Below are 13,154 nucleotides of genomic sequence, written 5' to 3'. Positions count from 1 at the left end.
ACCTATTTTAATAATAATGAATTTAGTATTTTCAATAAAATCAATTTCAACAATTTATTTTAAACAAATAACAAATTATTGAAAAATTTAATTTTCAAATGTTACCTTCAATAGATGGATAAATTGAAATTGGTTCAACCATTGGACTATTAACAATAACATCCGGCTCCACCTCATTATCAGATGGTTCACAATCATCAATTTCATCTTCATTGGATTCATCAATGCTTTCATATGATAATGAAACATGATAGTCTTCATCTGCTTCGTCATCTTCATCTTCGTCTCTTGTGATCAAAGGTGATCGTTTAATTGACAAATTTTCTAATGAAAAAGTTGAAGATTCTCGCATACCTATTTCAGCATATAATTCCATTATTGGCATCACATTCTAGCTCTGAAATGCTTCTATCATGCATTGTACATCATCATCGTCACTCAATTCCAATGAAGAATATATGTTGTTATCATCTTGTGAAACTAAAAATCTGTAACTTACATATAATATCACTTGATTTAACTTAAGACCAAATTTGTTGTGAATCCTTCTCTTTAATATATTCAAAGTTATACCTCGTTTAATATACATTCCTTTTCTTGGTCCATCAAATGTTACACCTTCAGAACCTTCATACATCTTTTCAGTGTAAATATAAGTAATAATTTGATCCATAATATCTGCAAAAAAAAAACAAAATAATTAGTAAAAATAGCTACAATTGATATTTTAACAACAATAAAATTTTACTCACAAATTTCAATCAGAGCAAAACGTAACTGGTAGGAGGGGTATATATATGATTTGAAATGATGATTTAAAATGTGCACAAAACGTAAGTGGGGCGACGGGTATATATAATGTAATAGTCGCTATGGGCCATAGCAACATCATTTTTTTTTTAATTTTCTAATATCAATTTTATACTTATTTTTGTGTATATTTTTTTTTCAATTAATTCAAATAAATCTTCAATTAATGAAATATATATTATAATTAATTTATATAATATAAGTAAATAATTTTTCTATAAAAAAAAAGATAAAATAAGGTCGCTATAGCCTATAGCGACATTGTGTCGCTATAGGCCATAGCACCACTCTCTTAACTCTATTTAATACATAAAAAGAAAAAAAATTAACTGAATCATAAATATATAAAATAAAATTTATATTAAACAAATATATAAATAAAAAAATAACAGAAAAATAAAATAAAATGTAAATATTTATAAAATCAAAATAAAACAAAAATGGTGTCACTGCCCATAGCGACACCAATTTTTATTTATTTATTCTTTTTTTTAGATTTATGTATTTTTGGCCCAGTTTTTTTAATTAACATATATAAAAAAATAATTAATACACTTAAACAATAACTTTTCTTTAAACTACACAATTAAATATTTTTAATTAAATTTATTAACAAATTACTGAAAATATATATTTAATTATATTAAACAAAATACTAAAAATTTAAATTTAATTCAATTTGTTTATTTTTGTACTTATTTAATTAAAAATATATAAATTAAGTTTTTTAAATAAAATGTTAATATTTAAAAAATAAATAATATACAAAAATGGTGTCGTTGCCCATAGCGACACCTATTTTTCTAGTTTTTGCGTATTTTTTTTTTTACTTATTGTTTCCCCAGTTTTTTTTATTTAACATATAAAAATATAAATTTATTTAAATTATTTAATTTGTGTACTTTTAATTAAAAATATAAAAATGAAAATTTAAAAATAAAACGTGATTATTTGCAAAAAAAAAAATTATACAAAATGCTTGGCGCTATGGCTCATAGCGACACCAAGTCACTATTATCTTCGTTTTTTTATTTTTTATTTTTACACAGTTCGCTATGGGCTACATTGTTTTTGTTAGTCCATCAAGTGTGCTGCCCCAGCCTATAGCGACACTGATGTGGCTCATTCCAGCCCAACCTAAATCAAAAAAAAAATTGCCACGTGTAATAGGTGTCATTATGGCCCATAGCGACACCGTTGTAAACAACCCCAAAGGTGTAATTAATTACAAAATAGTCCCATTTTCGTAAAATATTTTTAAAACAGCCCCAGTGAAAAAGCCATCTTGTGATATTCTTGAAACATGCATGCATCACCGTCACTGTTTACATTTTCTGCTTCTGAACCTACATACATTGTGACATTGTGTCCATGCTTTCCTCTCTTCTAATAAATTCAATCAACAAAACTAATTGGTAGAGTAATTTTTAGGGTTGCATGAGCTTCTATATTAATTAGCTAGGTTTATATATAAACATTACATTTAATTTGGACAATAAAAATGTCGATCGTTCTCTTTCACGTGCTGTACAAGTGAGTTTGTAGGGGTGTTTTCCCCTTGGATCACTGGTTTCATTAATGTTGGGGTAACAAATTGATTGCAAAGGTAAACGTCTTTTATTGGGTCCGTTTTGTGGTTTGTCACAGATGTTAATTAATTATTCATTCTATATCTCTATTTTTCTTTAAAGGAGACGTGTGTGTACCGTCATTAAGTGGCATTAATTCAATATCTGTCTTAGGCTAGCTTCTTAAATGGATTCTACTTGTACACTGTATACATTATTTCTTTTAACTTAAAAAACTCATAATTAAAAACCTAGTTCTTTTAATTCAATATTTATAAATAGAAAACTAAAATAAAATATGTTTTAGTACTTAAATATTTTAGAATACTAATTATAGTTTCTATAAAAAATTTAATATGTTTTTAATCTTTATATTTATAATATATATATATATATATATATATATATATATATATATGTTGGGGGGAGGGGGGGTTTAGTTTCCCCTAGAGGACTAAAAATGTGTTTTTCGATAAATTTAGAGACTAAAAATGTATTGAAGTTTTATAAGAAATAAAATTAACATTTCAAAAAATATTTGGAGAAATTAAAAACATATTTTACCCAAAAATATGTTACAAAATAAGTCTCTAAACCCTAAACTCTAAATTAATTATATTTGTATTACTTTTGTAAAATATTTTTTCCTAATACAAAATTATATTTTACGATAAATTCTATTAAAAAATTATGGTAATTTCTTCTTTGTTAAGTAAAATTTTTAGAAAAAAAAAAATATTTTTAGAAGTATATGACAAAGTATATTCCCTTGTAAAAGTATATGACAAAATAAAAATAGTTGATGGGAGTTATATTTGACAAAGTATATTCCCTTGTAAAAGTTTAATTTACTTAATAACCCTCGTTAATTAAAAGTACAATTTGTTATTAATCTCATATAAGTAAAAGTTTGTAATTATTTTAATAATTGATTGATATTTATGAGCAATAATATACGTTCTTATCATTCATAAGCATTATTAAATGCAATGAAAATGTGAATTTTTATATTATATGTGCGGGTTCAAATAATACTAGTATAACTCTTATTAATTATTATATTATTTAATATTTTTTATATTAAATAAATTTTTTGTTGATATAATTGTTAACTGATAATTTTATATCATTTTGTATATTTATATTAAATTTTATTAAAATTGAACAATAATCCAAAAGTAATAAAATATTTATAATTTTACGTTAATTTTATTTTATAAAATTTTTGTTTTATGAGAATGATAAATTATTTTGGATTGAAATAAAATTTTGTATTTATAATTTAGAAATAATTTTGTTTTAATATAACAATAAAATTTGAGAAAAAAAATAATAAATAGTTTAATAATCGTAGAAAGAATTCACTATCATGATGAAGCTTATGAAACTTATGGATAGATGATATGTGTGATATTTAAAATTGAAGTGGATAAGACTAAGAGCCCCGTGAAACTGTGACATGTAAAGGTAGGGCATGATCCATACATAAAGATACTGGATTTCCCAATCGTCAATTTATTGAGAATAAGCCAAAAGCAGGGCAAGTGTATATTCTATTATTGTAGATTTTTTCTTCTTCATTTTGATTTTAAAATTACTATAAAGGTCAATTATTCAACAAATCAATGCCTTGACTTAAACTCCCATGCAATCCTAATCTTCACAAATATAATTGGTTTATTATTTTTTGTTAAATAATATATAAAGTTCGAATATAAATAATAAACATTAATTTTTTTATCCTAAATACTTATAGTTTGAGTCATAATATATTAATTTAATCCTTTGTGAATTTCTTAATTTCAGCTAAATTACTTGTTTTAAACCGAATATAGATAGACTTACTTAATAAATTTTATAGAATATTTTCTTTCATAAACTGAATATTTTAATATTTCTCTGGCTCAAGGACTTGAAATGTGGATAATGTACAAAATATATCATTTAGTTGTAAGGATTCTAATATCATCCGTATAAAATACAAGTTAGCATCGATAAAAGGTCCATGTTTATGGCTATTTAAGGGACGATCAAGCAATACATGGCCTTAAATTCTTTGCAATGAAAGCCATCACAAATGTGTTTATACATTTGTATTAATGGAAAGGATTTGTCACTTTATAATTATTTTTGGTCAAGTCAACTCTTTAATTCTGTCATTATCGAACCTGCAACCAAGAACAATAAGAGGGAGTTTAGAAAGCACAGGAAAGAAGAAGAGAGTGAAACAATTTCAATTTCAAAACCAGCAAAGAGGTGAGAGAGGGTTCACAATTTCTTCCTATTAATATATATCTTTTGATAATTATATTTTTTAATATATCAAAAATATCCAACTCGGTAAATTGAATGGTGTGTTAAATGTTATTAATCATTTTGATATCGAGTTCAATTTTCGTAGAAATAAAAGTTTAGAAAAATATTAAAAAAAACATATTAATATTAATTAATAAGCATGACACTAATTATTCACGCTAATTTATGTTTTTCATATGCATGTGAATGATTTTGTATTATATTTCTAAAAATATCTATCATTATATACACCGATCTTCTTTAAAGTATTTTTAAAATGGCACACACCTCTCTTTTAATTTTTAAAGTGAATTTTAATCTCTCTTATTTATCTATATAAATGACACATAATTTCTTATATAAGATAATATTATTTATACGTTGTTAAGAAAGAACGAATTATTAACGCAAGTATCAACAATTGAATAAAATGATTTCTTACTTAACTTTAACTTTCAAATTATATCTTAAATATTATGTTTGTTGTGATTTAAAAAATATATCAATTTTAACGAACAATTTCAAAGAATAGACTAATAAATTATTATTTTTAAAATTGAAGAATAATAAAAATTTTCATAAAAAAAATAAAGTATTACATGAAATTTAAAATGAAAAATAGACACATACATAATTGATAGAATATTAATTGATTTTTTTTCTCTTTTTTCTTACTTTAACTAATAACATTATTATAGGATGGTGAGGGATTTTCAAAAACTAATAAGAACAAATATGTATCATTTAAATAGACTTTAGGAGAGATAAGTGTAATTTTTCTTTTCTTTAAAACAATTAAAAAAGGTTTTAAAGTATACAAATTTACAAATAAAAAGGTAGATACAGTGAATATAAATATAAATATTTATTAAAATTAATTTATTTTAATTTAAGGATATAAATATACACCAACCTTCACTTATTGTTTTAAGACATTTTCCTCTTGCAAGAATTTTATTCATCTATTAAATATGAGCTGTTCAAGCAACCATATTAGGTAGAGTGGTCTTTATGTGCTAAGAACCAATTTGGTCCTGTTTTAATTATTTGATTGTTCTTTTCAACTATCTAATTGTCAAATATGGCCACCAATGTTAAGGCAAATATCTATCGATCACAATACCAAAAAAAAAAAAAAAAAAAAAAATCTATTCATTAAATTGTGGAATTGAATGATTTTAATGGTTGTCTTGCGATCTAAGGATTAGGTTGCTAGATCTCGTGAATTTAATCAAAGACAAACTTCAGACGTGTTTATTTTATTGATTATCTTTTACCTTTTTTTACATGATTTTATCGATTTCATAAATTTCGGACTTCCGAAAGTGAAAGTTTTGTTGGAGAAACAAAACTTTTTTTTTATTTATTACAATTTTATTTTTTATTTTTGGGATAAACTTTATAAATCCCCGTTACAACTTAGAAGTTTCTCTTGGAAAAATTTAACAATAATTTGATGGAAAAAAAAAATTATTATCGGCATATCCAAAAGGTTTTATTTGGGCCTTGTTGGGCTTTATTAGGTCCGGATACAAACAATACGGTTTACTGCAGTTGGTATGTAGTTAGATTTCTTAAGTACGTTAACAAATATTTGATTCATTAATCAAATAAATGTATGATTTTAATGCTGAGAAACAAATTTAAATAAATGATTGTTTTGAAAAAAAAATAAAAGATAAATATTTTAAAAATATTTATATTAAAATAAAATCAAAATTTTGCCTTTTATAAATAAACAAACTTTTCTTTCACCATGATATTTTTATATGACCAATAAGTTTTAATTAGATGTGTAAAATGGTATGGTTTGAGAAACTAGACTTGTAGAAATGGAAAAAAAAAAATCAAATCAAATTTGACTTAATCTAGCGGATAAATGTGTCAAGTTAGCCTTATGTTTTGGAAATTCAAAATTTATTTAGCCTATTTGGCTTAATGTCTTTTTTATGTAAAAAAATAAAATAATTAATTTATGTATTAAGGATCCGATTAAGAAATTAGTAAATAATTAAAAATTAAAATTATTAAATAATTAGATTAGGTTATTTAAATAATTTTAATTAAGATAAAATAAAATTTGCAATAATAATATAAAATAATTTTATATTATCATAAATGAAAAATACAATGTATGATAATTTTGTTAATATTTACAATAACAACTTTCGAGAACTATACTAGGAATAATTTTAAATTAATTGATAATATAAAAGTTTATATCGACAATTCATAACTACTAGTAAACTCTTTTACTTAATTAAATTCTAATAATAATATAGGTAAATAGTTTTAAAGGTTGTGTAGTAACATGTGTACATATATTAAATTTTGAATTTGACAACATGGATAAATTAAAGCTTCTTATCAGGTAATTCAAGTGTTCATCAATGTAAAAAAATATTTTTACTTCCAAGGATAAAATTATCATGTTTACGAATTAAATTGTGTATTTGAGACAAATGTTTAAATTTATAAATAACTTTTTTTTTTACAATAAATTGTTTTTATTAAATTGAAAATGTGAAGCTCATGATTATTTGTAAACAATTTTTTTAAAACTCATTTATTACATAGAATAATTTTTTATTATACCTAAATGAAATTAAATAATTTAAAATTGTTTTTAACAATTCTGGAAAAAAAATTATTATAATTATAATAATAAATATCTATTATAATTGATTATGCATGTAAGCATAATCTAACTTTTACATATTCTTTTTAAATATCGAGTATAAATCATAGTATGCAATTATTTTTAATCTTTATTTTTTAATAAATTATTATATCTTTTAAATATTTTTTTTATATGTTTTATCTAAATAATTATCCAACTCCAAGCGTGTGGTTCAATGGTAGGGGTTAATTCATGTTTAAGTAAGGTCAGGGGTTCGAATCCTGCTTTGCATGCAGTCGCGTTAAATTAATTAATTACAAAGTAGATGATAAATTTGTTAGTTTTTAGCGTCAATTTCCTAAAAAATAGTATATGAATTGTGGTTTTTATCAATTGAAAGTGTATATTTTATTGTTGTGATTGAAGAGTTAGGTGTTGAAGGGTGAAAATGGTGGGGATGTTACCATACGACGACGTTGATTCCAACTTGAGAGCCATGGCCGGTCGCGCCGAGGGTTTCGGCCGCAACGCCATCGGTGGCCTTCACGGTTCTGTCTATTCCGTCACCACCCTTGCAGGCACCTCTTCCATTTCCCAAATTTACGCTTTTTTTCGTTCATTTGATTTCAGACACGCGAATCCTAATTTAATCAATTAAATCTATGTTATCTTATGTTCCTTTAATCAAGTAATTTAATTGAATAGAGATTAATGACAATGGTGTAGTTATGTGATTAATGGGAACATATATGTATCAATTGAATTATAGTTTGTGATCCATTGCTGGGATTTCAGATGATGGGCCTGGATCCCTTCGTGAAGGATGTCGTAGAAAGGAACCGTTGTGGATTGTTTTTGAGGTTTCTGGCACCATTCATCTTTCATCATACCTCAGTGTCTCATCTTATAAGACAATTGATGGCAGAGGGCAGAGGATCAAATTCACTGGGAAGGGTTTGAGGCTCAAAGAATGTGAGCACATCATTGTATGCAACCTTGAGTTTGAGGGTGGTAGGGGCCATGATGTTGATGGCATTCAGATCAAACCCAATTCTAGGCACATTTGGATTGATCGATGCAGCCTTCGTGATTATGATGATGGCCTCATTGACATTACAAGACAAAGCACTGATATTACCATATCTAGGTTGGCTCATTTTCCCCCATTTCCAATTCAATTACGAAACATGATGTGCAGTTTTATGTATGCCTATGCAATATCGATTGTTGATTTATTTTATATTGCATTAGAGATCTCACATCGATTATAGATATGATTACAATAATGTAGAAAAACTATTATTATCTTATAAGTTGATTTTGTAAAATTTAAATAGACTCAAACTCACATTTTTAAGATAATATCAGAACCTTTTATATCGATTATTACTGGATTTATCAAATTATCGACTAACATGTCACTATTGGGCCACATGTAAATGTCAACACATTCATGATTTGTTATGCATGTGAATGTGATATTGATTGTTTATTTTTTTATAGATGCTTATTTTACTCTTTAAAGAGAATTGCTCACTTTAGAGGAACTGAACCTGTTGGTCAAGTGTGCAGTATTGTAATGGATTACTTTACTTGGCTTTGTGGAACCAGGTGTTACTTTGCACAGCATGACAAGACCATGCTGATCGGAGCTGACCCAACTCACGTTGGTGATAGGTGCATCCGGGTGACCATTCACCATTGTTTCTTTGATGGAACACGGCAAAGACAGCCTCGTGTGAGATTTGGAAAAGTTCATCTCTACAACAATTACACCAGAAATTGGGCGATATATGCTGTTTGTGCTAGTGTGGAATCCCAGGTAAGTCTGCTGATACCATCCTAGGCTTTTTAAATTTGTCTGTGTTCTAACTGATGTGCAACATTCGGGGGGTGGTAATTGATTTCTTGAAAATCATTTTACAGATATACTCTCAGTGTAACATATATGAAGCGGCAACCAAGAAAAAGACTTTTGAATTTTATACTGAGAAGGTAAAAATATTTTCTCTTCACTCCACGCTTGCTGTTTTATTGTAATTAATTAGGTCCCTTCATCACCTATCTCAAATTTACTCTAAATTGGTGCTTTTAGTATTATTCTTCTATTTAAATTTGAATTTCACCTAAGTAACTCACGCGATAAAGGTTGACAATGAAAGTCACCAACTCACCATTATATATGAGGTCAGGTGAAATTCTAATTTGGTTTTAAGTGATTGTTTGGATAATTTCTTTAAAAACATTTCTCGAAGTAAAAAGTGTGAACAAAAAATGAAATATAATTTTTCATAAGTTAAAACTAGCTGATACATATACTTATTTTGTAATTTTGTGGAAAAGTTATATGAGAGATTCTACAAATTAGTTTATTATAAACTAATTTTAACTTATAAAGAAATATATTTCATTTTTTTAAGTGCTTTTTGAAATATTCAATTTCTTTACATTGTTTTGACAAATACATAGTTGTGTGATTTGACCAGGCCTTAAACTATGTAAATAAATAATTAGTTGATACTCCTTATAACGTGTTTGTTTTCATGTTGAATGAAACTGAACGGTAATCCATCTCTTTCCTTATTTCTACTTTTCTGCTTTAGAAAGTGTGAAAAACCCGTTAAATGATATTTAAACAATAAAACAAACACGCTATAGTCCAGTCATATTGGACATCAATTGATGTTCATTATAAAAATGTATCCCTAGGCAGCAGATAAGGAAGAGCAGAAGACTGGGTTTATAATATCAGAAGGAGACATGTTTCTGAATGGTGCTCAGCCATGCTCGGTTACTGAAAAGATAGAAGAGTCAATGTTCCATCCTAGTGAATATTACCCGACATGGACTATGGAAGCTGCTCAACATTCTCTCAGAGATGTGCTCCGGTTATGTACAGGTTGGCAAGGCATCACTAGGCCAATAGATCAAATGGTCCTTAATTGAGATTCATTGCACTGCAAGACTACACCTTCTGTTCATGTGGCACATTGACATTACATCAAGCACATTTAAGAAAGAAGGTTTACTTTGTCCCTTCATTCAATTCGAGTAGTACTACTACCATATTTATTGTATTATGTAAACAGTCAATTTTTGTGGATCTGACACTTTTCGATTTTGGTATTTATATCTGTCCCGAATAATAATTTTCATTGTCAGAAGTTATTCAAGTTTGAAATATTTAGTTGGCTTACTTTTTTTCTGGCTAGCCTTTTTTTTTTTTTTTTAATGATAATTACATTTTTGCAGTGTATACAAGGGGTGATCAAGCAAGAGAAATATATAAGCACCTCGTATGAACTTGCATTGTCAAATTCCTTGATTTTGACTTAAGGTCACTTTTTTCTCATATGATGATTTGAAAAGGATATATTGAGTTATTTTTGTCAAAACTGGTACATAAGTTTTTTGAAAGCATAAAAATTAGTTAGAAATTGACTGTTTAACTAGTTGATAAGTATAAACTGACATTAAAAAAATGTTTAACTATGTGGCTACAAGTTTAAATTTAGGGTGTGTATTCAAATAATTTATAATCTCAAAACTAGGATAATAAATATTTTAATTTTATTCTCACTTAAAATAATTTTATCAAATGAAATGATATAATATAAGTGAATTGATATTATACCCCTGATCATTCATATTACAAAGAAATGATATTTAATGGGAGTAAGTATTAATTTTTTTTACAGCAAACATTAGAAAAGCAAAGAAGAAATATTATGAATAAAAAAGTTCAAATATGAAATAGCGATTTAAAAATGCTATAAGCCTGGAAAATAACCTTAATTACCCAACACTTTTATTTTAATCAAATATATTTTTAAGTTAGTCAAAATACTTAAAAGTTACTTATTTATCTTAAAGCTCTCTAATTCTAAAAATTTTCCTCATCAAATTCACATGCAAAGAATTTGGATTGAGATAGAGGGTTTAAAAAGACTAGTGCCATGATGTTTTGGTGTAGACTTCTTTAATTGGTTTGTTTTCCCCATTGAGTGTTAACATGCTTGCTTGGACCACGCCTAAAAAAATAGCATTAAAATTCCTACTACAATTTCGCCCACTTGTTAGATTACATAAAGTCATAAATTGATATTTCATTTTTTTAAAAAAAAAATTTAACTAAGTTAAAGCACTGAACATATCTACTGTAATCAGAAATGTTAGTTGTTATACAGCAAAATTTACGAGAGAAAATAGAGAAATTTAAAATTTAATAAATGAGAACAAAAATTCACTATTGCAAATAAAAATCACAAGCAATTTTTTTAATAAACTTGAAAATAAATCATCTACTAACAGTGTAGCATTAAAAAAATTGAATTTTTCACTCAAAAGTTACAAGAGGGATGAACATTCATTCACAAAAGATCCTCTCACTTGTATTGGATTCCCATAATTCTTCTCCCTTTACATAACCTGACTTTCACTTGGGTGGTACTTCGTCTCTTCACAAGGATTCATTTTATGATGGTAGTGAAAAACCCCATTCATAAATGACTTCGTACACTTTAATTATCGCACCTCTCCACCTAGCTTTTCATTATGACAGTGAAATTCTTCTGTACCTACTAATTTTTCACTCATTTGTTTATTTTAAAAAATGAATTATTTTCCCAACAACACACGATATTGTAAATAGTGGATATAAAAACATGTCAAAACCAAGGTGGAAGTCCCGTGAAATAGACATGACAAACGATTTTCCAGATCATTTGATGGCACATGCCAACGACTCCAAATTTTCCCCAACTTAATTTCACCGCATTTCCATGCTATTCGTAGCTTCAAATCATCCCTTCTAATCCACACAATAGAGATTGGGTCTAACAGAAACGGTAATCCCTACAACGTGATAAATAAAAAAGTTTTAATTTCTGTTAGTAGATATATCTACACTCAATGTTCAATAGTACCTTGAACTCGGTTGTCTTTGAAGAAAAATACATGTGGGGGAAAAAATGAAAAAGAAAAGAAAAAAAAAAAACTCATCCCTTCTTATCCTTCGTAATCCAAGATGTCAAGTTTCCTATACGCATCTTCAAAATCTCTATCACATTTCATGAAACAGCCCATGAAAAATTCTTGCACTAGTTTCTTGGGCTTTTTCTCTGGTAAAGTTCAGACAACTTTTGTACAAGTCACACACTCAGTTTGAATCAATGTTTTCGACTCTTGACACGTCTAATTATTTAATCCTCGTTTAAGAAATGTATAAATCAGTTGAAGGCACACTCTCAACGATGAAATTACCATTGTTATCAAACTAGCATTAAAGAACCAATACGAACTGTGGCATCACAAAACTAAGACACACGTTAGGATATATCACGAATATTTTGGAGTCTATAGCTTTGTTCTCGTAAAACGATGCGTAAGAATGTAAAGCTTGTTGTACAAAAAAAATTATTCAATTTAAATTTCTACATGTTATCTTTATTTTTAAATAATAATAAACTTTGGAAGTCATGACAACTAACGGTTAGACTTTATTAAGAACGAATTCTCTTCAAACAACAGCAAGCTCTTAAGAAGGCCCACAGGCCACAGGGCATCACATTATCTATTTTCCCCTTTATTAAGTTTCTACTTTTAGATTGGCCACTTTTACGCCTAAATAAGATATTTTTAAAATTACTCATGCTAAAATTAAAATTAAAAAAAAACTTACCAGTCATTAATTTATGTTTACCTTTAATCAAAACTTAACTTCTTTTGTTTTAACGATTTTAATACATTAAAAATTTAAATATAAAGAAACAAAAAGCACCTCTTGTACTGCTGATCTTAGAGCATGTTTAAACACCAGTTTAAAATCACCAAAAAAAAAGAAAGAATGCTAATAAAACAAA

The 13,154-nt window shown here is 26.8% G+C and overlaps 1 protein-coding gene across 1 annotated transcript; it reads left to right on the top strand.

The window, feature by feature from the left end:
* The first annotated feature begins 7,660 nt into the window (after positions 1–7,660).
* Positions 7,661–10,489, top strand: LOC109789597 (Pectin lyase-like superfamily protein). The gene is made up of 5 exons (XM_020348586.3): positions 7,661–7,871; positions 8,089–8,440; positions 8,905–9,115; positions 9,220–9,288; positions 10,003–10,489. Exons 1-5 carry the CDS (start codon positions 7,742–7,744, stop codon positions 10,237–10,239), a joined length of 999 nt encoding a protein of 332 aa, XP_020204175.1. The 5' UTR covers positions 7,661–7,741; the 3' UTR covers positions 10,240–10,489.
* Positions 10,490–13,154: the final 2,665 nt, after the last annotated feature.

The sequence above is a fragment of the Cajanus cajan genome, chromosome 7 (assembly GCF_000230855.2).
Source record: "Cajanus cajan strain Asha chromosome 7, NIPB_CcT2T_4, whole genome shotgun sequence".
NCBI classification, from domain to species: domain Eukaryota; kingdom Viridiplantae; phylum Streptophyta; class Magnoliopsida; order Fabales; family Fabaceae; genus Cajanus; species Cajanus cajan.
Note: the sequence above shows the minus strand (reverse complement) of the source record. Positions and strands in the feature narration are given on the sequence as shown.

Bases quoted from the DNA above. Each gene is read 5' to 3' on its own strand.
- LOC109789597 (XM_020348586.3), top strand. From the start codon at position 7,742: ATGGTGGGGATGTTACCATACGACGACGTTGATTCCAACTTGAGAGCC. The intron at 8,441-8,904 runs GTTGGCTCATTT...TTGTGGAACCAG, and splicing joins ACTGATATTACCATATCTAG to GTGTTACTTTGCACAGCATG. The intron at 9,116-9,219 runs GTAAGTCTGCTG...ATCATTTTACAG, and splicing joins GTGCTAGTGTGGAATCCCAG to ATATACTCTCAGTGTAACAT.